Raw genomic sequence first — 23,466 nt, 5'->3', positions numbered from 1 at the left:
TCCGACAATCCATCAAGCGGTGCGGGTTCGTAGCTTAGCAAAGTCGTACTGAAACATTTGACAGATTTTCGAGCACCGTGTACGACATAAAATCGTTTCGAGGTCAGTAAACACAACCAGAATTCATACATAAGGCACACGAGATTATAAGGGGCGCTGTCGATTTTCAGAAAAATCAAAGGATTGATTTTAAGTGTGCCGTATTTTCCAAAAAAACACGGTAATAACGACGGCCCGCCAGCATGCTCTACCAAAAATAGTGCTTTGTTGTGTATCTGACTTACGAAAGCCAAACCAGTCCCACACCACTGAAGTTGCAGCATTTTTACAAACCAATTCTGGTTCATCCGTTTCATTCAATGATCTGCTTTCGCTCTTCTCATTCTGCGTCGCAGCCATGTGCGTATGTAAACAAAGGCACTGCGCATGCGCGTTTTACCCATATTCTATCGTGATTTCGTTCATTTTCTTATCATTGCCCAACATTACACCGGTATTACCGTGAACAGTATGATATAGCCCAGCCCTAGTTGCTAATTTTCATTTCCATCAAACGACGTGGCATCCTTTGGTTCCTAACACATTACCCAGTCCATATCGGTGTCGATATCCAACATGTTTCTTTTCCCATTGAGATCTGATGTGCCTTTAATTTTTTTGAGCAGGGTATTTTCAGGTTACCCTGAAACAATTTTCAGATATATTGCAGATTGGTGGTTATTATAGGTCATATAATTATTACATCTCTCTATGTGCATCTGTGTCCAGCCCTGTCTGACTTTGTCTTTGTCCATTCTCCCTGCAGCGTGTCTGTCTGAAGTCATGTCAGCCATGTGTATTTCATGATATGAAGACTGCCTGTTTTAGACAGCAGAGACGCAGCAATTAGGGGAATAAATAAGACGAAAGATAAACAAACATCAAGGGGGAGTCATGTGGTGGCAGAGCCTGAGAAAGCAGCTGGAAGCAGCAGTTAATGGGGCTTTATCTGTCTCTTTACTGTAGTTGAAGCATATTCCTCTATTCATCTCTAGGGACACCGCTATCACTCCCTCTCTCCTATTTTCTGTTTTGCACTCTTCTCCCACAGTATCTGTTGCTTTCCTTTGGCTCTTGATCTCTGTTTTCCCATTTTATCCTCCATCTCTTTCCCCCTTCTGTCAGTTTACGTATGTTCCCCTTTTAGCCAGTCGCATCAGTGTTCACCGAAGAGTGCATTGACTAAATTGGGTTGCGGACATGTGTTTGAGAGGAGTGGGTTGAGGAGAAAATAGAGGGGATTTAGACCATGTGGGGGGCTGAGCAGTCAGTACAGCAGGGAGTAGGGCAGTTGTGTCAAAGCCCTGACAGTCTGCCTGCCTCTCCGACTACAGCGGTGAGAGTTGGAGGAGGAGTAGAGGGAGGGTCTGCATTGACGTGCTCTAACCTGTGATGACAGACCGCATTGATACGGCTCTGACCCAGCAGGAGGACTCCCTCCTTCTCCACTCTCTGTTCGATCAACCGTCACTGAGAAGGCCCACTCGACACTTGCAACTATTCCCTCTCTGGAAACCGGAAAACTCACAACTGGCTAAACAACCTGCTGTAGTAATAGTAGAGAGAGAGGCTAATAGGCATTGTGTGTCAGGGCCTTTTTGCCAGAGACAGAAAGCCTTAACATCCAGAGAGACCTGAATCATATTAAGATAATGACAAAACTGACTGCTTTATGAATCTGTTTATTTATATACCACACTGGAATGAGGTAGATGGACATACATAATGTGTGGCTGTATTAAGTATTATAATAAATTACATTTGTATTATGATTGTGGTTCTAGCTAAATTGTAGAAAGAAAAGCACATTTCAGTAACCTCAGGCAAGTGTTTTATGTGCTGTGCCCATAAAACAGTGTAATTATACTACGTGGTACACTTATGCTACTGTTCAAACTGTGTTTGTATTGCAGTGTTGGATATTTTGGCATCCAACAAATGAAACACATTTTCAGTGAACTGATAGATTTAGTTTGCAGCTCGCCAGATTTCCTCATTATGTTGATTAAAAAGTGTAATCCTGATATTACATAAACACAATTTCTGTGACAGGGCTGATAAAAGAGGCAGAGAAGTGCACTATAATCATAACGAATGCAATAGTCCAGCAGTTTGTCTACAATGCCAGATTTTGTACAAATTCGATTCAGTTTCTGTGGTTTTGAGCTCGTAGTTTGGTCCAGAAACTTTTTGTAATTTAGATTTTGTCAATTGTGTCTAAATCTTTGACCTTCTCTGTGCAGAATGATGCATATTTGATGGGTTTGAGTCTACAAATTGTTTTTCCTGTGCCCCTTGAATCAGAGTTTAAAACATGTTCTGAATATATATTTTTTTGTTAGATCACAAATAGTTTGGAAGACCGATTGGATTGAGTATAAAAACGGAAGAGTGAAGGGCATCTTCAGTCTAACTTAAAAATTAAAGAAAAACAATGAAATCATTGAAATGTTAATTTATAGGCAGAGGTAATAGATGTACCTTCAAAATTTAACTGGCTAATAAAGTAGTCAATTCGTAGCACATAACACATTTTTTTAGTTCTCTAAACAGTTCTTATCATGATCACATGCATAAAAGTGTGCTTTTTCTAAACTGTTTGCATTCACACGGGCAGATAAGGGCAGTATTTTCACGTGTTTTCTGTGTTACAGTTTGTTTCCTTTAAGTTATTCAGTGGTTCAGGTATTCATTTCCTGTTACATTTTCAAGCCTTCTGTCCCTTGTATCTTGTCTCTAGTGTTACTTCCTGTTGGTTGTTTTCTTGATTGTACTCAGCTGTGTTTAGCTCTAAATACCAATGACTTTGTGGAAAAACGTATTTGCATACACGTCGTATGCATCCTTCCCCTGGCTAGACGATGACAGCTGCAGGAAAGTCCTACGGCACAGTGCATCCCAAGCATACGAGGAAGCAACCGAGCATGAAGTGGGAGTTCCATGAAGCGTAGATCATTGATCAACAGCACGCCTTATTGGCTTCTGCTGAAGTCTTTATCACCACGTCCCCTCCCACTTCCTCCCCTGCCTCGGCTTGTAAATTCAGAGCAGCTAATTGGACATGACTGCGTTTATGTTCCAGCTTCATAAATTTCTTTCTCTGAAGGGAGAGGATCGATTTTCCTCGAGTGCAACCTTCCGTAGCGCCACAAGCTTCTTCAAACGTTCCCTCTCCTCTCTACCACACCTCATCTTTTTTTTCCTCCCGCTCAGCTATCCATCCATCCACTTCACGTGTGCTCCCACTCTCGCTCCAGACTAAACAGGTAATCTATAACTGACCACCCCTGCTATTGGATGGTGAGCAGGAATTACAGTTTGCCTCTTTTCACAACCACAGCAGTTCTTTCACATGTTTTCTCTCAGTCCCTCCCACTCTTTCACATTAATAGCAGAGCTGATGACATCTTTTTAAACAAATCATTCCTCCCAAGCACTTTATCGGTCATTATCTAATGTAAACTGTTGACAGCAAAAAAAAACACAGATGCTTTAGATATATTTTCGGAATCAATCCTTCCTTCCCTGCCTTCCATTTTTTCAGTTTGAACTTTTTGTTTTGTTCCTGCGGGTTTTTTGTAGAAAGGTTTTTAAAAAGAACATCTACTCGAACAAGGGGAAGGCCTCGGGAACTATATGTTTATGGGCTACCATTTTTTGTAACACACACGCACACACGCACACACACACATGCACCACTTGCTAAATATGTTCACTGTTGAGAGGTCACTGCATGTTTTTGGCACTGGGAAAAACTGAAGTGAACAGTCTGGCAAAAAGACACTTTAAATTATTCAAAGGAATGACCTTGGTTGTCTTTGCAATCCACACCCTGTGTGAATTTGTACACTGTGTGTTTGTGTGTGTTTCTACAGTGCAGTGTTTTGGGACGTGTGACCTCCCTGGTGCGTTTTTGGGGTGATTCATTATTTTAGCACAGTTTGCTCTAAATTTAAAAAAAAAACAAGTGATTATGCACTAGACAGTGGGATAGTTAGACAGGGAGAGATTGCTTGGGAACAGGCCTGCATGTAAATTATTAACACAGCACACAGTAAATGGCTATTGCATGCATCCCTAGCTGGTGCTCGGACCTGAGAGCAGCCCTGCAGTTGGTCAGGTTTGGCCATGTAAAGTACAGCAGTCTAACTCCAGCTCCACTTTGAGGTACCTGCTCTCTGAAGTATGTACTATATGCACAGCATCAAACATCTAAATAATGGAGCCTTAGCACATCCTGTTCTCCAGTCGGGACCTCAGAGGACTTTTCTCCTGAGCAAAGCAGAGGCTGCCAGGAGTGACAGAGATATACATTGGAACAATTCAGGTTCCAATATTTGCCATTTTAGCTGGCCTTTCACTCTGCAGAGGTAATTAATATGCTGCTTTTTATTTCCTTTGCTGTTTCCTGTGATACTTTATGTGGTCACAATTTGTAAATGACTTTCTTACTCAGTTAAACACTGAATATATAACTTGCTTTAAGAGTTGGTTCCAGGAGGAGATTGTCTGGTTTCTTAAAATTTGTGGTCTGTAAGAAAATCATTTACGCTGCCAATGTTCAGTTCCCTTCTCTAACATGCAGTTTGCTTTAATGGGCATGTAAGCAATACTCATTATACTGTACATCTATAAACTGTACAGGCTCTTAGTTGTTACCCTGGCAACCCCCTGTAATCGTTTCGAGTTTTTGATTTTGCGTATTAGAAAAGAAAAGTGTTAGTAAAGCCATGAATATAGCAGACCCTAGACTACATCCATAGCTCCAAAACAGGAGCAGGGTCCCCATGGAGCTTCTATAAGTGGGATGTAGATATCCAGGGGAAGGATATGGAGTAAAGAGCAAGTGAGGAAACAAATTAAATTTGCTGATGCTGGTGTGCTGGTTTTTCTTCTTCTTCTTCTTCTTCTTTTCAAAATTTCATTTAAATCAAACTTTGGCCCTTTTTTTTGTTAACGAATGAAGAAAATTGTGTGGTGAAGAGAAAAGAAGATAAAAAAATAATTGGTTTTGGTTTTTCTTGCTGTATTCATAATCATTTCTGGCATTTTTGACACCTTCATGTTTTGCCTGCCTCTGCCCTAAATACATCAGTCATTCACCAGGCATCAAATACTGCCACTTTGTCAAATCTGCCAGCGTCTTGCAGATGTTTTCATAGGCACTGGTATCATGACACACCTTGAAACCTTACAATGGCAACACCGAGATAAATCTATCTCCTAACACATCTGACATCAGATTTAAATGCACTGGTATACGTGAGCTTCCTTTCAGTCATGTAGTGTTAATGTTGTGGACAGAAATGTCTTAACTCAAGCAACAGTCTTTTCCTAAACCTCACAAAGCACCCGAACAAGAGAAAGCAAAAGCAGAATCAGAAGTGAACCAAAGTTTTAAAATGCAAAGCTCCCAACAGGAACTGCAGTGTCCTGGCTGATGAAGTTGTCACTCCACTGCCACCCCTTACACTGCTTAATTGAATTCAGTTCAGTTCAATTTCTACAACACCAAATCACAGGAGTAGTCGCCTTAAGGCCTTTTATATAATAATAGAGAGGAAACCTCAACAATCAACCAAGGACTTGGCGACAGTGGAAAGGAAAAACTCCCTTTTGACAGAAAGAAACCTCCAGACTCAGAGAGAGGCAGACACCTGCCGTGACCAGTTGGGCCAGTGTGTGACGGCACTGATGAAAAGGAAAACCTTGTGTTTTTTAGTGCAGCGCCATGGGACATGTGACCGAACAGTAAAGCCTGACACACTGAGATGAGAACCATCAACCAACTGTGCTGACTGATCAACCCCTTTAGACAATGAATCAAAATGATAACATTAAAAAAAGCTTAAAATATGTGACATCATTAAAAGTCATTAATAGCATTTGTATTTGAAGCTGCTGAGTAGAATCTTAGATTTTTTGATTCTGCGTCAAAAACAATTAGAAATGCAGCCTGAAACTGTCATTCATTCCTTTACGCGCTTTAGTTACAGTTAAACTAATCTCTGTGTTTAGTATAGAGACAGAAATGAGAAAGCCCCACATCAGCGTTTTTGCTTGGGCGATCGTGGCTCAAGAGTTGGGAGTTCGCCTTGTAATCGGAAGGTTGCCGGTTCGAGCCCCGGCTTGGACAGTCTCGGTCGTTGTGTCCTTGGGCAAGACACTTCACCCGTTGCCTACTGGTGGTGGTCAGAGGGCCCGGTGGTGCCAGTGTCCGGCAGCCTCGTCTCTGTCAGTGCACCCCAGGGTGGCTGTGGCTACAATGTAGCTTACCATCACCAGTGTGTGTGAATGGGTGGATGACTGGTTGTGTAAAGCGCTTTGGGGTCCTTGGGGACTAGTAAAGCGCTATACAAATACAGGCCATTTACTTTCTTTTTTGTTTTGTTTTCTTTGTTTGATCGTCTCTACATGATTCTGATGAAAAGTTATTGCACTATAAATAACATATGCTGAATGTTATCACCCATGAATAGATGCACCCTCAAAAGTCAGTGACCACTGTGATGGGTGACCCTTATTAATTCGTACACACAAGACATATTTTACTGGCATTTGGCACTTGGCAGGTGGTAATTTAAGAGCCTGCATGCCAGCATTGTAATATTCATGATGCATGATGCAGCATGAATGATGCAGGCTGGCTGACACTGTCGTACTGAGGCAGACATGTCACTGCATCTTAAGCCCTCTTTCACTAAAGAGAGAGTCCAGCCTTTTGCTCCAGCTGGCCCCCGGTTGTCTTGAGCTCGCCGTGTGACTGTGCTGGATATTAGAGTGCAGCCTCCCTGCAGAGTCCTTACTGCTGCTGAATGTGTTTTAATGAGCACTACAGCAAAGACTAACACCTGGGGAGAGAGGAAATTGGGTGTGAGTTGGAGGGAGGGAGTCGTTATACATCCTCCTTTATTTAAGATATAAACAAGGAAGATGACCTAATAGATGAAGGGAGGCAGCTGGGTGTGTGTACGTTTGTGGGGAGGCGGGGGGTGAAAAAGTGATGAAGAAACAGAAACTCCGGGACAATATGCAAGGTTCTTCCTGTTGTGTGGTCCCCCGCAGAGTCCTGAAACCCCCAAGGGCGATATAGATCTTTGCAGGATCTTTAAGTTGTTTTTTAGGCTTTTTAAGCTGTTGCGTATATCACAAAACTCATATGTGGATCTCTTCTCTCTGATGGCATATACCCGCTGTATGAACTTGAAACTTGAACCATGAATGCACTTACAAATCTGTTTTCAGAAATTAGCATTGTGCAAACACATTTGCAAACCTACACCCACAGGCTTTTACCCGTGTTTAGCCACTCATCTAATTACTTTACTATACATGCTTTCTTTTTGTTAGGTGCATGTCCTTTCATTTAAGCAGAAAAAAAAACTAGTTTGCAAAAAGTCCCCCAAAAGTCACTAAAACTTGAACATGTGCATTCACACCAGACGCAAACATACAGGCGCGAATGCAAACAGTTTTTGTATTACAGCGCAATTTGTGTTTCTGTGCGTGCGTGTGTGTGCGTATGTGTTAAAGTCTAATTCCGGCGAGACCGTAGAGGGGAGAATGCCTGGGGAAGAGGAGCTGAGCTGGGATCATCCAGAGGACAAGGGTTAATATAATTATCCTGCTAAAACCTTGAGACTGAAAGAACATCATTAGTCATAGCAAGAGGAGAGCTACCCAAGCCGCAGGCCAGAGGAGATGAGGAGAGAGGAACAGAGGAGGAGAAAGGGGAAATAGGAAAGCAGAGCTTCAAAACCCCACCAGTGCAGTTAGCAAGACAATTAGCACAAAGAGTAAAACTTGGGGGTCCTTGTTAAAAAAAGAAGAAGAAAGGACAGTGTTTAATAGCACTCTAAGCAGTGGCTGAAACTGTGTCGCTTATTCAGTAATTGTTATATTCTGCTTAATAATCTCTCTATAAATGAATTACTGGAGGAAAAAAATGAATTGAATGAAATTACAGTCATATTTAAACTATATACATAATGATGCTCTTTTGAGGCAAATTCTCAGCATAATTTTGCAATAAATGGAATGAACTCTGCTTTAAGGAGGTTTAACATGAAGGCGTTTTTATCGAAGGGCACAGTATTTTCTATTCATAAGCATAATAAAGACCTCAAAGATTCACTTGGAGCAGGTGAATTCACTGATCAGTCCTCCTCTTGTCACTTCAGGTAAAATATGTGAGGATGTTGGGCATAACTTGTGTGGTGGGGGTGACTTTGTATGAAATATTGAAAGGGATGGGGAGCAGTGTACAAACTACAGGGGAGCCCGCGTGGGTGGTCTTAATAAGACCCAAGCACCCCTGAAAACATGATTTGTTAAAGTTCGGGGAGAAGGAGTCACGTTTGCTGTTACGACTCTTTCAACAAACAACGACTCTTTGACCGACCTTGCAACTCTCCATGAGTTTGTAGCACTGAAAGATGCACAGGTGACTTGTTCCTATTATTAATGCAAAAAAAACCCCAAACCCCACCCTAAACCCTACTGGCGAAGTTAGGGTTTTGCTAGCCCACTGTATGTAGCCAAATGACAGAAACTGGGTTGTTTATGAACACATAACATAACAGAATGATATATATGGGTGGCGATAATCACCAGAAACCTTTCAATTCAATTTGATATATACAGGCCCAAATCCCAATAGTAGTCTCTAAAGGTGCTTTATATTGTAACGATGCTACAATAATACAGAGAAAACCCCAACAATCAGACAATTCCCTGTCAGGAAGAATTTGGCAACAGTGGGGAGGAAAAACTCTCTTTTAACAGGAAATAACTTCTAGCAAAACCAGGCTTAGGGAGGGCAGTCATCTGCCACGACCGGTTGGCTGTGAGCGGAGGGGGACGGATTATAAGACTCTGTGGAAGAGAGCCAGAAATGAATGCATACACTTCCTACAATCATTATAATAAGATTCTTATTAATAGAGATAATGATTAGAAATAAACCATATCAAGTGCTTTATGAATGCTGTACATTTTTCAAGCCACGCAAAACAGTGGCATGATTCTTTTTAATGCTTGAAAAATAAAGCATGGCTGTCAATTACAACAATTGTCTAATCTATTACTTTAATCTTTTACAAAGTAATCTGTTAAATGTTGCTTTTAAACTTTAAGCATATATTTAGTCATGACAAATTGGCTTGGCTTTAAGCATAAATCAGTTCTGTTCTTACCCAGTCTTGCTTCTCAGGCTGTTATTTACTTATTTATCCGTGGGTACGTAGAGTACAGGTTAACCCAATTTGCCGAGCAAATTAACTTAACTGAGATTGGGAAGACTCCTTGGTACTGTTGCGTCAGAAGAGAATTTGGTGTAAAACTCTTGGCCAAATCGAGAGAGTAGCTGAAAGAAGCTTGTGTTTATTTGTCACTTATTGTACAAATTGCATTAATTAACCCTAATACACTATGCAGCATATATAACTTTGTTAATATTCTCTCATTTATTTTTGGAGACTTAATATCAGATTAATTATTATTATGATTAATAATTTAGCTTAGCATAATGTGATAAATGAAAAAAAGGTGTTAATTCTTTATTCTTCGTGTATTTAGCAGCTAATTAAAACTTACAAGGAATATATGAGAAACTGGTCAGTAAACTGAGCTATTTACTAAACTGTACTCCTTCACTACCATAGCAGGAAGTTGCAGCAAGTTCTTGACCTTGAAAAGCACAGTTGACAGAACAATATCTTGTTATAGAGTTTTTGGCTGGGCTACATCAGCAGATAAAGATGAGTCTTCAGCAGATGACAAAAAAGTCAGAAAAGTGCTGAGAATTATTGAGAAGGTGAAAACTTGCAGACTGCAGTACAGCTGAAAGGTCTGGAGGTAGTGGTTTAGAGCCATTTCAGGTTAAAGTCTATTTCTATCCAATGGATTTCCCCAAACCCTGCAATAGACAACCTGTCCAGCATGTGTGTCCCCTCCTTTCAGCCTGTAACAACTGAGACCGGCTCCATCCTCCCCTGGAGAACCTGAACTGAATACGCAATTAAGAAAATGAATGGATGTTCTCACTTAATCACTTAATGTGATCAACAGTATTGGCCTGACGGTTGTGGAAGGTGTTAATTATCATTAATAGCTGTAACAACTCAATATTTTTCTTATTCTCTAGTCTCTTTTTTTCTGCTGCCTTGTTTTGCTGGTTTGAAAACTTTGAGACTCCGCGGCACATGATGGGACGATGCTGCTGTAAGAGCGAAAGTCTCCGACATCAAACGGCGGCTGATCACAGTGTGAGCCATTGTGTTCCTCGCAGACAAACACACATTGTCTCTCACGTTGAGGCGCCAGTTGATGAGTTGTTTACCTGTCTACATGTTAGTAATGACAGACGCCTTCCAGGAGCGAAGACGCTGTGTGCTTTTGAGCACGCCACGCCTGTAATAATGCGATGCTAATTAATGTGGCCGACTGAGAACAAGCCATCTTTCCAAGGACACCCTCCCTCTACCTCATGTTCTCCCACTTTCAATTCCCAGCATGCTTTTCAGCTTTAAAGCACGCTTGCGGTATCAAGAGATTCCCCTCTCACCAGATGCTGGGTAGGGCGTGATGCTGGCGCATGGTGGGGAGTATTCTTTATTGTATTTGTGAATTTAAAAGGATGGTTATGGGATGAGTTGGCGAGCACGGGCGAGAGGGTTTAAGAAGAAAAGAGAAATCAATCGAAAAGGGCGGGGATTAAAGAAAAAAAAATTAATCTGTGAAACAAAAAAAAGACGTGGAATAAAGGGAAAACAGGCAAAATCGCTGACTATAACTTTCTTCCCTTTGGAGGGGAAATAAACTGTGATTATCAAATCAGTTACAACCATTGTGTCATAAATCATCGCATATGAGGGGAGCAATGACACATTCCTCATTCCGGTCCCTCAGCTTTCTGCATGCCTTTCTTTTCTGGGGGAGTTCTCATGAATGATTTAAAAAGTGATCCGTTTCGGAGCCTCGGCTGCCTCGGAGGGAGATAACTCTGAGGGGAGGAGTCTGGACGAAGGAAGGGTGGGCCACGCATGAAGGTTCCCCGAACATACGAGCCACCACCTTTATGTTCTCCTCATCGCACATCAGGCACAGACTGTGTATTTCATTCATGAAGGGTGGTGAAAGGTGGCAGTATTCAAGCACAAAGCAGTTTTCCTCATCAAACAGAATAAATGCGGAAGTTTTCAACTGTAGTTGGAAAATGCGGCGAGTATGTGGTGAGACTGTGACACTATGCGAGACTATGATGTGCACCGCGGCGGTGGCTGTGTGTGAACTGGAGAACAATATTTACAGAGCATCGCACCTCGCATCATTCATCACAAAATCACACACCCCAGCTAGTCCCATGAAACTAGGAGTTAATCCATCATCTGCCTCCCTCTTTTCTCCCTCTCCCCTCTCCCCCACCTGATCCAGGCTTATACCTCCCATCATCTCACCTTCACTCTTGCAAAGGACACGAAAGGAAACTTTGGTGTGATTCAAAAATAGCGTGACAGTCTCCAAAGTCAAAGTCACCCTTGGAAGATAATCAAGACATGAAAAAGACCGGAGGCTCCAAAAAACAGAGAGCAGAGCAGAGGCATCTGCTCTCCGGTGAGGGAAACGGACACACGCCGAGGCCTCTGAGATCTCCCGCTGCCTGCCCCGTCATCCTCATTCATGTTTCTACTACAACGATAGAGCTTTGTAACAATTGGATTAAGCACTGAGAGCCTTTCGGGGTCTAATTAGTCCTTCCTGTAGGATGGAGTGCGACTGCAGGGTTACTTAATCAGGGTTACTTAAGGATCGTGACTTCCAGGTTTTAATGAGTTACAACTTCTTAGCTTTGTAATTCACGTCACTGTCAGAGCTCCTAAAAAAAACAACAATAAAAAATTTAATGAAAACAACTTTTCTTTGAAACAGTCCTCCATAAAATGCAATTTTATTAAAAAAAACAAACATAAAAACAACATTTAAACTTTAAATCAATAAAAGAAGCTGCAGTCTGTTGTATTCAAAGGTACCAAAGAGAAATTAAAGTGGGGCGTTAAAGTGACAGATTAACTGATTTTAAGGTTTAATGGATGGAGAAGTGCTCTTTATTGTTAATTAATTTTTTTGTTCATTCTGCAACCCCTCAGATATTATACAATCCTCCGAGGAAAGGAAGCCCAGATAGGAGCCTCTGCTCCAGACAGCGCTCTGCTCGTTCACAATGCGTGTTGCCCATGTCGTGTTTCGTTTTGGGTTTTGCGGTGTTATTTAATTAGATTAAATTAAAACGTCTTCATAAAGAATCTAAAGATTTGGCACCAGAAATGTTCCCCCTTCACGTCACTGACTGATGGCATTAACACACTAGCTGCCCATGGATATCCTATCAGTACAATAGAAACCTGTCAGTGCAAAGTGTAAACACACACACACTGATTTTGAATGTTGGATTCTGGTAGAATCAGCACGTTTCCTCCTAGGTGATGAATAGCGTACCTAACGAGGCGCAATAAAATAATTTAGATTAAAAAACTAACGTTCCTAAAAAAAGGTCTTTAAATTTCCTCTATTTTTTTCTCAAAGTTGAAACACATCTCATTATAGATAATATTCATGACTACAGCATTTTACTTAACAGAAGTAAAGCCATTTGTTGGAGAATTACAAAGGACTTCTGCTGCAACGGCTGTTTTGATAAAACCACAAAAGAAGAAGATGTACGAGTACATGAAAGAATTCACACAAAACTCCTTTTACTGCTCTTTCCCTCAGCAACATGTTAACAAACACCAGGAAAGTTTTCTGTGCCAGCTTATTCCAGTCTGTGAGGAGATGGAGAGCTTAAACCTCTCAGCACATTAGCTCTGTCAGCATGGGGCCGGCACTGAGACAAACACAAACACACGACGGATAAATGAGTCGAGCAGACATGAAACGACATGACCATGTAAAAACACTCTGAATATCATTAGCATTCATGTGCCTTGTTTCCTGCCCGGTCAGCTCTTAACTCATTTTCACTATTGGAGAATAATTAGTTGTTGGTAAAAGATGGGCCTTTCAGACAAGACTGGGCCTACCAGCTGTAATTAGTGTTTAAAGCCCAGAGAACGTTCTTTGTGTTCCTCTGCCTGCAGATGTATTTCCAGTGGTATTGATATTAATACTCTTTACATATTTTAGCTGCCCAAGGGCCTCCTTATTTGAGATGAAAGGCTGTTAACATATTGCTAATTATTAAACAATTAGTAGTTGACAGTATTTGACAAAATGATGTTTCAAACTTTGTTTGGCCTTTGTCTAGTTGATTACTTTTTTGTGTTAAAATGAATATAATAAATAATAATGAACATGCAGTCTCTGCAATCGCCACCAGGGGGCAACTTCTCTGGTTACAGAAACAAGTTTGTCTATGAGGAAATTACACCTCTACTCCCTTGATTTATTAGTTCAATAAACATTTCCCAGATTACTTTTTGGTCCCAACTGCAAGTTTATTGCAATTCTTTTTTTTTTTTTTTTTTAATAATATGATGTTTATTTGTAAATAATGACCAGTAACACAGGGTAAGCATTAACACATAGCTACCTTGTGGCTGTGGACTCACTAAACTGTATAAGTGTGGAGCTTCCCTTTGTTTCCGAGGTGGATTTACCTCTCACTGAGACCCACTATCTGACTAGGTGATGTCATGGTGGCTAAGGTCATCTTTTGGATACAGTCTATGACTGTGACACGTCTCCCCTCACCATTTGTTATGTAGTTTGCAGAAGCCTATAGATTTAAAAAAAAAAAAAATACTGATTGAATAAAAATGATAGAGGTGTCAGTAATGGGTTTATTTTACAAACATTGATACAAATTATGTGCACACAAATATTTAAAATCTGAATTTATATCCCCAGCTGCATACCAGGATCGTTAATGTTTTCTAGAAACATAATCAGTGCTGTAATGTACCTGCGCAAATCGCACCCATTACTCAGCTCACTGACAATGAGAAGTAAGAGACACTCAGACTACTTGGCTTCTCTTAAATGTCATCTTCTTCCATAAGCCAATCAAATCAAATTGAGAAGTTAGGCAGAAGCGAACTCGACGCTGCAGCGATTATGAGCGAGGGGAGAGAAGCGCTGCAGACTCCGTCTATCTCCTCATCCTGCTCCATCTCCTCCTCTCTGTCTTGGCCCCTAATCCACTTAGTTGCCTCTTTCCTGAGCTTAGAGCCTTTCCCTTATTCCATTATAAAGACCCACTGTACGACCTGCTGCTTATTTCATTAAAAAGGCCCTATCCATGACCCTATGTCTAATCCATAATGTAGACTACGGGCCAGGCACGGCCTGCTATAGTCCATGCCACGTTCCAGCTGACAGATGGAACACCGGGAACAGGGATGGAGAGAAGGAGGTCCAATGAATGAGGGAGAATTTGAGAGCTCCGCTTATGAGTGAAGCTTCCCGGTGAATGTGATTTCAATGATGTAAATGATGATAGAGCTGAGGCTGTGCTACTCTGCTTTTGATGGTTGGAGATGGCTTTCACATGGCCCATCAATGATATGGAAATGGCCAGATCTGGGGTTTGAATATAGCCTGTAAAATGAACATACAGCCCAGGGCTTTTAAAACCCCAAACACCTTGGCTTAGAGTTTCAATTGTAGTCAGTACTTTTGCTCATTACAGTTAACCTTGGGAGAACTTTGCAACACAAAGTGAGTGACGCTGAATCCTATGATAATATTCTATCAACCCGATCCAATTTAACTTTCCCCACGCTGCCTCTGTTTGACCTTCTCTCCACTCTGCCCACTTCAAAACCCCCCACCCCACCTCTGGCTGTCCTCTACCCCAGACGCCCTCTCGCGCTCGCCCGAGATCCGGTTTGCTGAGTGTTTTCATCGCGTCCACAAATCTAAATTTACAACCTCACTCTCATCAAATCCAACTTGCCTGCGTTTGCACTTAATGGCCTATCAGGTTACCTATTTATTGATAAAGCAGCAACATTTGCCCCCACCCTCCCCCAAGTACCTGACTTCCCGCATACCTGTGCCAGCTTTTTAGAGCCTGACCAGTCACTCTGACAATGCAGCGTCAGATAAAAGTGAAACGCTTTCCACAGAGGTAACATCTTACACCGTTTGATGGGAAAACAGCTTGCTCTGCTGTCTCTGTCCGCGGTCAGTTTGGGTTTTTAAAAAGAGTTAACCAATAATAATTACTTTTAACTGGGTTCAGTCAGAGAGCCACAGCTAGAGGCCCGGGGACATACAATACGGTCAGGAAGTGACTACAAGCCTCTCTCCATCGATAACACCAGCATATCTCATTACTGCTGCGACCTGTGGTACACTGCCACTCGGGCTTGATCATATAAAACCCATTTCAGCGCGCCGTCCCCGGCGGAGTTCCAGCAGAGTGGAATATTCATTATTCAAATTTTAAGCATTGGAAATCCTAATATGTTACTAAGGCCAGATGAGATGAGATGGAATGGCTTAGCCTTTTGTCCAGGGAACATTGACTAATCGTCTTGCTCCCCTAAAATCAATTTCCCAGCCGTAAGCATCAGACACTCCTGATTGTACTGTACTGTTGAGGACCCCCCACCACTATCACCTAATACTCCTCCTGGCTGCCCAGAATAACTTATTGATTACTGATTATGTTACGGGAGGTGTGGGTGGCCAGGGCGGAAGACGGACTGGCCTCAGTCATCTCCACAGAGCTAAATTTGGCTCATCTGTCACCAGATCCAACACACGCTGACACTATCACCAGCTGCCACTGGCCCGGCTCTGAGGATGAGGAGAGAAGTTAAGAGACGTACACAAAGAGAAATTTCCCCCGAGCTAACAGTGTAGGTGTAGCTGTTTCAAGCAGAGTGGCACAGCGGGGATTTCATGTGTGATGATGAATTCTTAGATGCTGCGCACTTGTAGGCCACTAAATAAAGAGTTTGCTCGAATATATCAAAGCCAGAAATGGTTGATTGTTACATTTTCGGAGTTTGGTTGCGGTTCTGGTTTGGCGAGGGACTGTTGCAGCCAGGGGTCAATCCCTTGCTCTCTCTGATGCTATGCTGAGCCTGAAAAGTGGCTGTGATCAATACCTGCAGGCCCTTTCACCACTGCCAGAGGGCTGTTTGTGTTTGTGTGCGTGTGCTGTGTCAGCATCCACTCAGGACTTTATTAGACATCCCACCCCCCACCCCCATACCTTGACTCAACACACACACGCACACACGCACACACGCACAAACACACAAACACGCACACACAAAGGCCCCATCGGTCAACGCCTCACTCAAACAGTAGCTCATTTTCACTTTCCCCATCTCACTCTCAACCCCTGTCTGCTTCTCCCTCTCGCTCTCTCACACACACACACACACACACACACACACACACACACACACACACACACACACACACACACACAAATTATGCCTTCTTCTTCTGAGTCCATGCCATCCCAACAAGGATGTTAAATACCATTCAAATGTCAGCCTGCTGTATTGATTGGAATAATAATTCTGGAAGAATTCTGAAAGGCAGGAAAGATGGCTTGTTGATGCTAAGCAGCAGCATGACGGCCCGGGCATCGTTCACTGTCACAAAGTTGCCATGTAAGGGTTCCCGGCTCCTCTGGCAGAATGTGGATGGCGGTTTACGTTCGACCACCGAGGCCACGTGTTTCTGTCATTAATCATTGTCTTCACAGGCCAGTGACAGCCAGACCAGGACTCAGGCTGAGAGAGAGTATGTGTGGAGGTGTGGGGGTTGGTGGGGGGGTGTCATTTGAAATGCCCTCAGATCACAGTAGCTGTGTGTGAAAGTGTGTGGCTGAATGTCAGAACAGAGGGTACATTCACTGGCAGGTGAACATACCTTATCTGTCATGTCTGAGTGCAGGAAAAGTAATACTGAACTACAAGCATAAATATGATCAGTTCCATATTGGATCTGGTCTGCGAAGATTCACTAATCTCATATTAAACAGTGTACGCATGTAAAATTAACACTTTCACTTTTGTAGCTAGTGCTGGATGTTGCATTCTGTGGCTGCAGTGCCAGTTAATTCTGTATCAGCTACCCTGAAAAACTGGTCTATCGGTCCAAGCGGCTTCTCTCCAAGCCGTTGACTGTACTCTGCCAAATAGTGTGAGTACAGAGAAACATCCCACTATATCGTCAACGACTGCAGGCGTACAGTGTTTTTTTTTTTAAAGTTAAACAGAGTGCTGACTGTTCTGCAGAGAAATGGTCTAATTGATCGTTACTGTGGTGCATACAGAAGGCTCCAGTTAAAATTTTCATACATAAGATCAATATTTTGAACTAATTAACCTCGCCGTTCTGAATCAAGACCTTCATTATTTTGGTCGAGTTGTGTGAATGTAATGTCAATGTGTCCGAACAATCAATGTCAAAAAATACGCCTCTGACTTAAAAAATTTCAAATTTCCACTGAAATTAATAAAAACGAAACATTTTCACCAACAATGAAACTCAAACATGGAAATCATTCTCAAAGCTAAAAAACTGAAACTAAACCGACTAACCTTTAACTTTCATACTTTGTGGCTGAATTGCTGGGGTTCCTAAACATGTTAACTTTGCAATAATACCACCCACTCTTGATTGTTGAACATCTAGAAAGAAATTTCACAAACTTATTTGCAGCAATGGTGGAATCCTATTACACTACGGCGCTTGAATTCACAGCGCTCTTTAGAACAACTCATTCTTTCACAAATGCTTGTAAAGGGAGAATGCATGGCTAAGTGCTTCATTTCGTACACCTATAGCAACTGGATTGAAAACATCCAAAGTTTACAGACAACATACAACTTATAAAGCAAGAATTAATTACTAAAAAATCAAGCAAATACAATAACATTCCCAGCAAGAATCATTTCTAGCTTCTTGTACCAAAATAAAATTATGTAACATCTTCATTGAATAAGTTTATATTTATAGTTTTAGTTACTTAAAAAATACAAAGCTACATTCAAGATTTGATAAAAGATTCAGTGGCATTTGGACCCTTACCAAGTTATATGAAATGGAAAACTGTTACTGATGTAATTGAACTGTTGTGGTTTTGCTTTGGTATTTAATATTTCGATTGGAGACTATGTAAGTCATTGTCAAAATGGTTTTCAATTAAAACAAAGTTTAATTTTATTTAAATTATGATATCAATATTTTGCAGCTTACCTTTAGTCATTGCTAGCTACTTCTAGCTACTTCTAGGAAGTAGCTAGAAGCAGCTAGCATACATAAAACATGTCTTCCCTGATGGGTTTGTTTGTTGCTGGCTGTTGAACACAGGATTTTGAACACATTTCTCATTAGCAACTGGAGGTTGCCAGGCATTTGCTGACTGGTCTAGGCCTTTAATGTGTTTTACAGAAATTTAGCAGCTGAGCATCTTTCAGATTTCTGCTCCTATCCTCAAACATTTATTTGTGCCCTTGACAAAATCCTTTAACCCTTGTTAAGCTATTCTTACTAAGAGTAATGTTTGATTTTAAAAAGGATGCTGGTATTTTATCAAGGTATTATAACTGGATAAACCGAATAAAATGGCTCCCATTTTATAAATATATAAATCTGTCTGAGTTTTAATACTTTGCAAATGTTCCTCTTAGTGAACTTCAGTTTAACGCATATGTTTTTAATAGTTTTTTTTTTTTTTTGTCCTGTACGGCATTCTTAATAGTTTCATGTATTGTATTCTTCTCACCATATGTTCATAATCAGATTTTACATTCAAAGGTGTGAATTTGTATCAAGATGTAGTCAAAAGTGGCTCTCACCTGGCAGGTACCTCGATGTTGGAGATGGCGTAGAAGTACTTGAGTAGGTTGTCTCTCTGGACATAGGTACCTCCGAGGGCAGGCCTGAGCAGCCTCAACCTAAGGTTGGTGAAGGTGAAGAAGTCCTTCAGTCCCTTCATACTTTCCATTCGGGCATACAGGTTGTCCATGTTCTGTAGCCGAGGTCCAGCAAACACAGCAAATCGTGCCCGCACCTCAAACTTCACATTCTTTTCACCCTTGGAGCCAACCCAGCGCGAGTACTGCTCAGTGCAGATGACCCGTGTGATGTTAGCAGGTGAGAGATCGCGCACTTGTTTGGGTGGCATGTTGAATGCATCCAGACAGTCATCGGCATAGAACTGGTAGGGCTGCCAGGAGCGTCCGTGGTCCATGGACTTATCCAGAGCCATGATCGTAGGGCGGCCATATTCAAAGGAGATCTGGATATCGTCTGTGAGCTCCAGACTCTTGTTCCAGGACATGGTGACATTGGCCAGCAGGGGCAATGGGTGGTTTCGCCATGTTACTGTCTGCCAGTAGGTAATTAGGCCGCTGCGCTCATTGTCCTGCATCAGCTGAGGAGGATGGGCAAGGTCTGGATTTAAGGCATCGCACTCGTCACTACATAGGTATGGGTTCTCCTAAAAGACAGATAAAGACAGACAGAAAGGATTTCATTCAGGGTTCGGGAATGACTCTAACAAGAGGAACAGTAATGAATACTTGATAATACAGTGCATATTCCCGAAAATTGCATTTTTATTAGATTACTGCAAATTCACATTGACACTGGGGCCCTTTGAGTCCCTTGGGCAGTTGCCTGTTTTTCTCTTCTGGTCATCCAGTCCTAAATAGGCTCAGCAAATTCTCAATTGACAAGACAACAAAATGTCTTTGCTTTAAAAATGGATTTGTGGTCCCTGCAGTAGCTGCAGCCATCATTACTGCAATGGAAAATTATGTTAAGCTACGGATTTACAAATTCTATTCACAATCATCAGGATGTTCCTTTGTTCCCAGTACAAATGCTGATTCAAAAGATATTTATTTATTCCCACAATATCCACAGCTCAACACCAAAATCCTCCATATTATCCTCCCAAAAAAGACAAAAAGAGACGTGTATGGAGGGCCTTTCCAATGCACCAAGGGACAGAGAGCTTAAAAGTAAACTTGCCAAACAACACAACAGGAAGTGTGAAGGTCAAGAGGATCGTGCATCATCACTGTCTTTGCATAGACAGCAGAGTGCTGCTGCACTTTTAACTCCAGAGAATTGATCCTCCTCTTCTAGTGATGCCAAGACTTTCAAGTTGCTGCCCCTCTACACAACTAAAAGTCAACAGGATTAGTCACGCTGCTCACAGAGAGCTACAAGCCTCTTTACACCTGCAACGAGAAATGCTTCTGTAAGAATATCTCATGCATCTCATCTTCCCTTGATACCAGTAAGACAAATTCATCTTCAACTCCTTTAGGCTCGCAAATTCTGAAACCCCCCCCCCCCCAAAAAAAAACAAAACATAACAAAAAAAACTCCAACAAAAAATGTAATCTTTGGCTGGATTATGTTTGGGATCAGGGTTGAGTGAATGAAGTGCTATATTTAGTGTATGTACTGCAGCACAGTCACAGAGAGGTGGGTAAAGGGTGGGCTGCAGCTCCTGACAAGTGATTCCCATCTCTATGTAGATTTAGGCGACAAGGCTGTGCCTTCAGTTCATTTTGTATCAAGACATTTTATATATTAAACCAGACCACAGTCCTTTCCCAGCCCAATTTCTGACTATCTACACACAACTATAAAATATATCAGTGCTATAGTCATTACACCAATGTTCTGCATGAGCTGATATTCCAGCGAAAAGCAAATAAAATAGCTTGGCTTTAATCATTTTAGTAACTTGCCAAATATGTTAATTAACAAAAAACATGGTGTGATAAATGTAATTTCTAGGAGCCTAAGTTAGCATCAACTAACATTAAGAGTTGTCGTAACGCCACCAACTTTTCAAATAAGTTTTATACATCTTTAATTCCACAGATGCTGGCTCATCATATTAAAACTACTGCAGAGGTTTCAGTGAAATTGATGCAGCTGACTGTTTTAAGCCAGTTGTCTGACATCCCCATCACCACCCAAGTAAAAATATTTACATAAGGAAATCCCACAGATCCGCAGCCATCTCTCTTGGTGCTTAATTTGCAAAGCTCAGCTCTCGTGCTGTTTGGATTGTTTGGCTAACCATGCCCCCAAGATGCACTAATTAGACTGTTAGAGTTATGATTTTCTACAATATTTAGCCTAAGTCAGTAATTGCATCAAATACAAATATCTTTGTATTATTTGACCAAGCATTCACTCTATTGCCCTCATATACTGTCTTCTTTCATTACACATCACTTCACATTTAAAATTCAACATGTCACAAACAATACATGTCAGTATATTGTATTTATATATTGAATGTGTATTTAAATTTATGTCAGTATATTTATTTGTTATTTAAGTTTTTATGTACCTTGTGAAAAAGGATTCCCATAACAGCGTTATGTTTGCATAATTACAATAATGAATCTTCAGCTGCGTTTTCATCCTCCTCTCTGGTTTTCTCCACTCGTAGTAACTGATTGCAGTTCTACAGCTGATGTCATCCTTATTCTTTTATTTATTCGAAATCTGGCTGTCGTTCTGCGTTTTACCGCTGCGTGCTTAACAAGCTCTTGATGGACTAGAGAGTATAAATATCCCTCTTTTTTTCTTCCACCTCTACCGCCCCTGCCTCTCCGCTGCTTCCTCCCCTTTCTTCTTCTCTTTTTTCATCCTCCCTTATTATTTTTACTTTTAGCGTTTGTGCTGTTTCTAATTGTAGTGTTTAAGAATGCACCAGCTCAACTTGAAATGTCATTTGGTAAAATAATAGTAATTAGGCTGAAAATAACTACTACAGGGAGAAAAAAAAACATGTTTAGTTAAATAATTAGTTTGAAGATTTTCAATTATTATGCAGTAAAGATGGGCTGTTGTAAAGCAGACAAAGTTAGGTTTCATATCTACACCATATAGAAAATTCTTCAGCAAGGTACTGATTCTTTAGCATTTGACCTGCAAGTGAGACCCCAAAACTGGTAGGTTTTTAAAAATTATTTCAAATTTTAAGTTGTTGGACAGGTTTTTATGTGAGTTGGCAAACTGTACAAGAGTCTCGGCGCAATAAATGCAAAAGCTCAATTACCTTAAATGACCTTTAGTCGTTTTTTGGTGAAAATGGGGCCAATGAGAGAAGTTGTTGACAAAATGACCTCAGGGACCCAGAGGCAAAATATGGATTGAAATTAATAGAGTTGATCCACAGGGAGGCTTGAAAGACAACCTATAACCTTTTTTAAATTAATTTTGTATTTAGCCAGGACAGCCAAGCCAAAACAGAAGTGATATGTTATCTTTTATTTGTACCAGTTAGAGGTTTGGCTGCTGAGTCCAGCTGTGGATTAATGTTTCCATATCCTTTAGAGCCAAAACCAGCTCTAATTAAGTGATGCTTCTCAATTAGTGAAAGCTGAGTTCGCTGATTTGATTAATAAAGGAACTTTCCATAGAAACACCAAGATTTTCAACCAGGAGCACCAGGTGTGTTTGTTAGGATATTTGTGGAGTTTGATGGACCAAACTCAATAGTTTTGGTTTTGGTATCATTTAGTTGAAGGAGGGTCCACATTTTGAGACAAAGACTTTTTTCACTGAGAAGATATTTTCAAGTGTGGCAAGTAGATAAAGTTCAGTATCATCCAGGTATAAGTGAATATTGTGTTTCTGAAAGCTAGAGCTGATGGGTAACGTGTATACTGAGAAGAGAAGAGGACCTGATATAGGTCCCTGGGGGTTGTCGCGTTTAGTGGAAAGTGGGGAAGAAGAACAGTTTCCTACTTGGACCTGTAACATCACATATCATGAGCCTTAACAACCAATGAGATGTTTTAACAATTTATCACAAGGATCTGCCATATTATTTATTCTTGTATTTTAATTAGACCAAAAGAAAGAAAGAAAAAAACATTTTTCTCTTGATAATATCAATTTCTTGTTCCTGGCTCAAATTCAATGCACATATAATGTCTTGTGTGTTGTTAAAATATTGTCAAAATGTAATGAATTTATTTATGCAAATATAGTAGTCATTTGATCAATTGCGATCTAATTACTTTTGGTGTAGCCATTTATCAAATGGCTGCATATTGAACTGAAAAAGTGTATTACACCATGGATAGAAGCCTTAATGTAGAGTAATGTAATGGTGCTGCTGCTTTAATTTTAACAAGGCTAAATTTGATCGCCTGATGATTTCACCACAAATTTGTGTTTTGACGATCAAACACTGACCCCCTGCAGGGTTTAAAGGTTGGTTGTATATAATTTGAAGTTTCATTCTTCGTGGACTTGGTGGAGTCGACAGGGCGCTTGAACATCCTCAAGCTGACGCAGCTGCTAACAAGCTTGACAGAGTTGGGTCTGAGGTGCAAACGTTTCATGGATATCTGAGTATTTGTAATATATTGAGAATACAGATGGAGAGTAGGAGAAGCGGTCAGAGAAGCT

General features: G+C 41.0%; 1 protein-coding gene across 3 annotated transcripts in view; it reads right to left on the bottom strand.

The window, feature by feature from the left end:
- Positions 1–23,466, bottom strand: part of ntng2b (netrin g2b) — a 74,960-nt gene that overhangs the window by 39,203 nt on the left and 12,291 nt on the right. For all 3 annotated transcript variants that reach the window (XM_084935598.1, XM_084935596.1, XM_084935597.1), the window contains exon 3: positions 18,867–19,510. In XM_084935598.1, the coding sequence (XP_084791724.1) occupies positions 18,867–19,510 (644 nt within the window). The remainder of the gene's footprint in view (positions 1–18,866; positions 19,511–23,466) is intronic.

The sequence above is a fragment of the Perissodus microlepis genome, chromosome 7, assembly GCF_051167445.1.
Source record: "Perissodus microlepis isolate ML-2025 ecotype Zambia chromosome 7, ASM5116744v1, whole genome shotgun sequence".
NCBI lineage: Eukaryota > Metazoa > Chordata > Actinopteri > Cichliformes > Cichlidae > Perissodus > Perissodus microlepis.
This window is presented reverse-complemented; position numbering and strand designations above follow the sequence as displayed.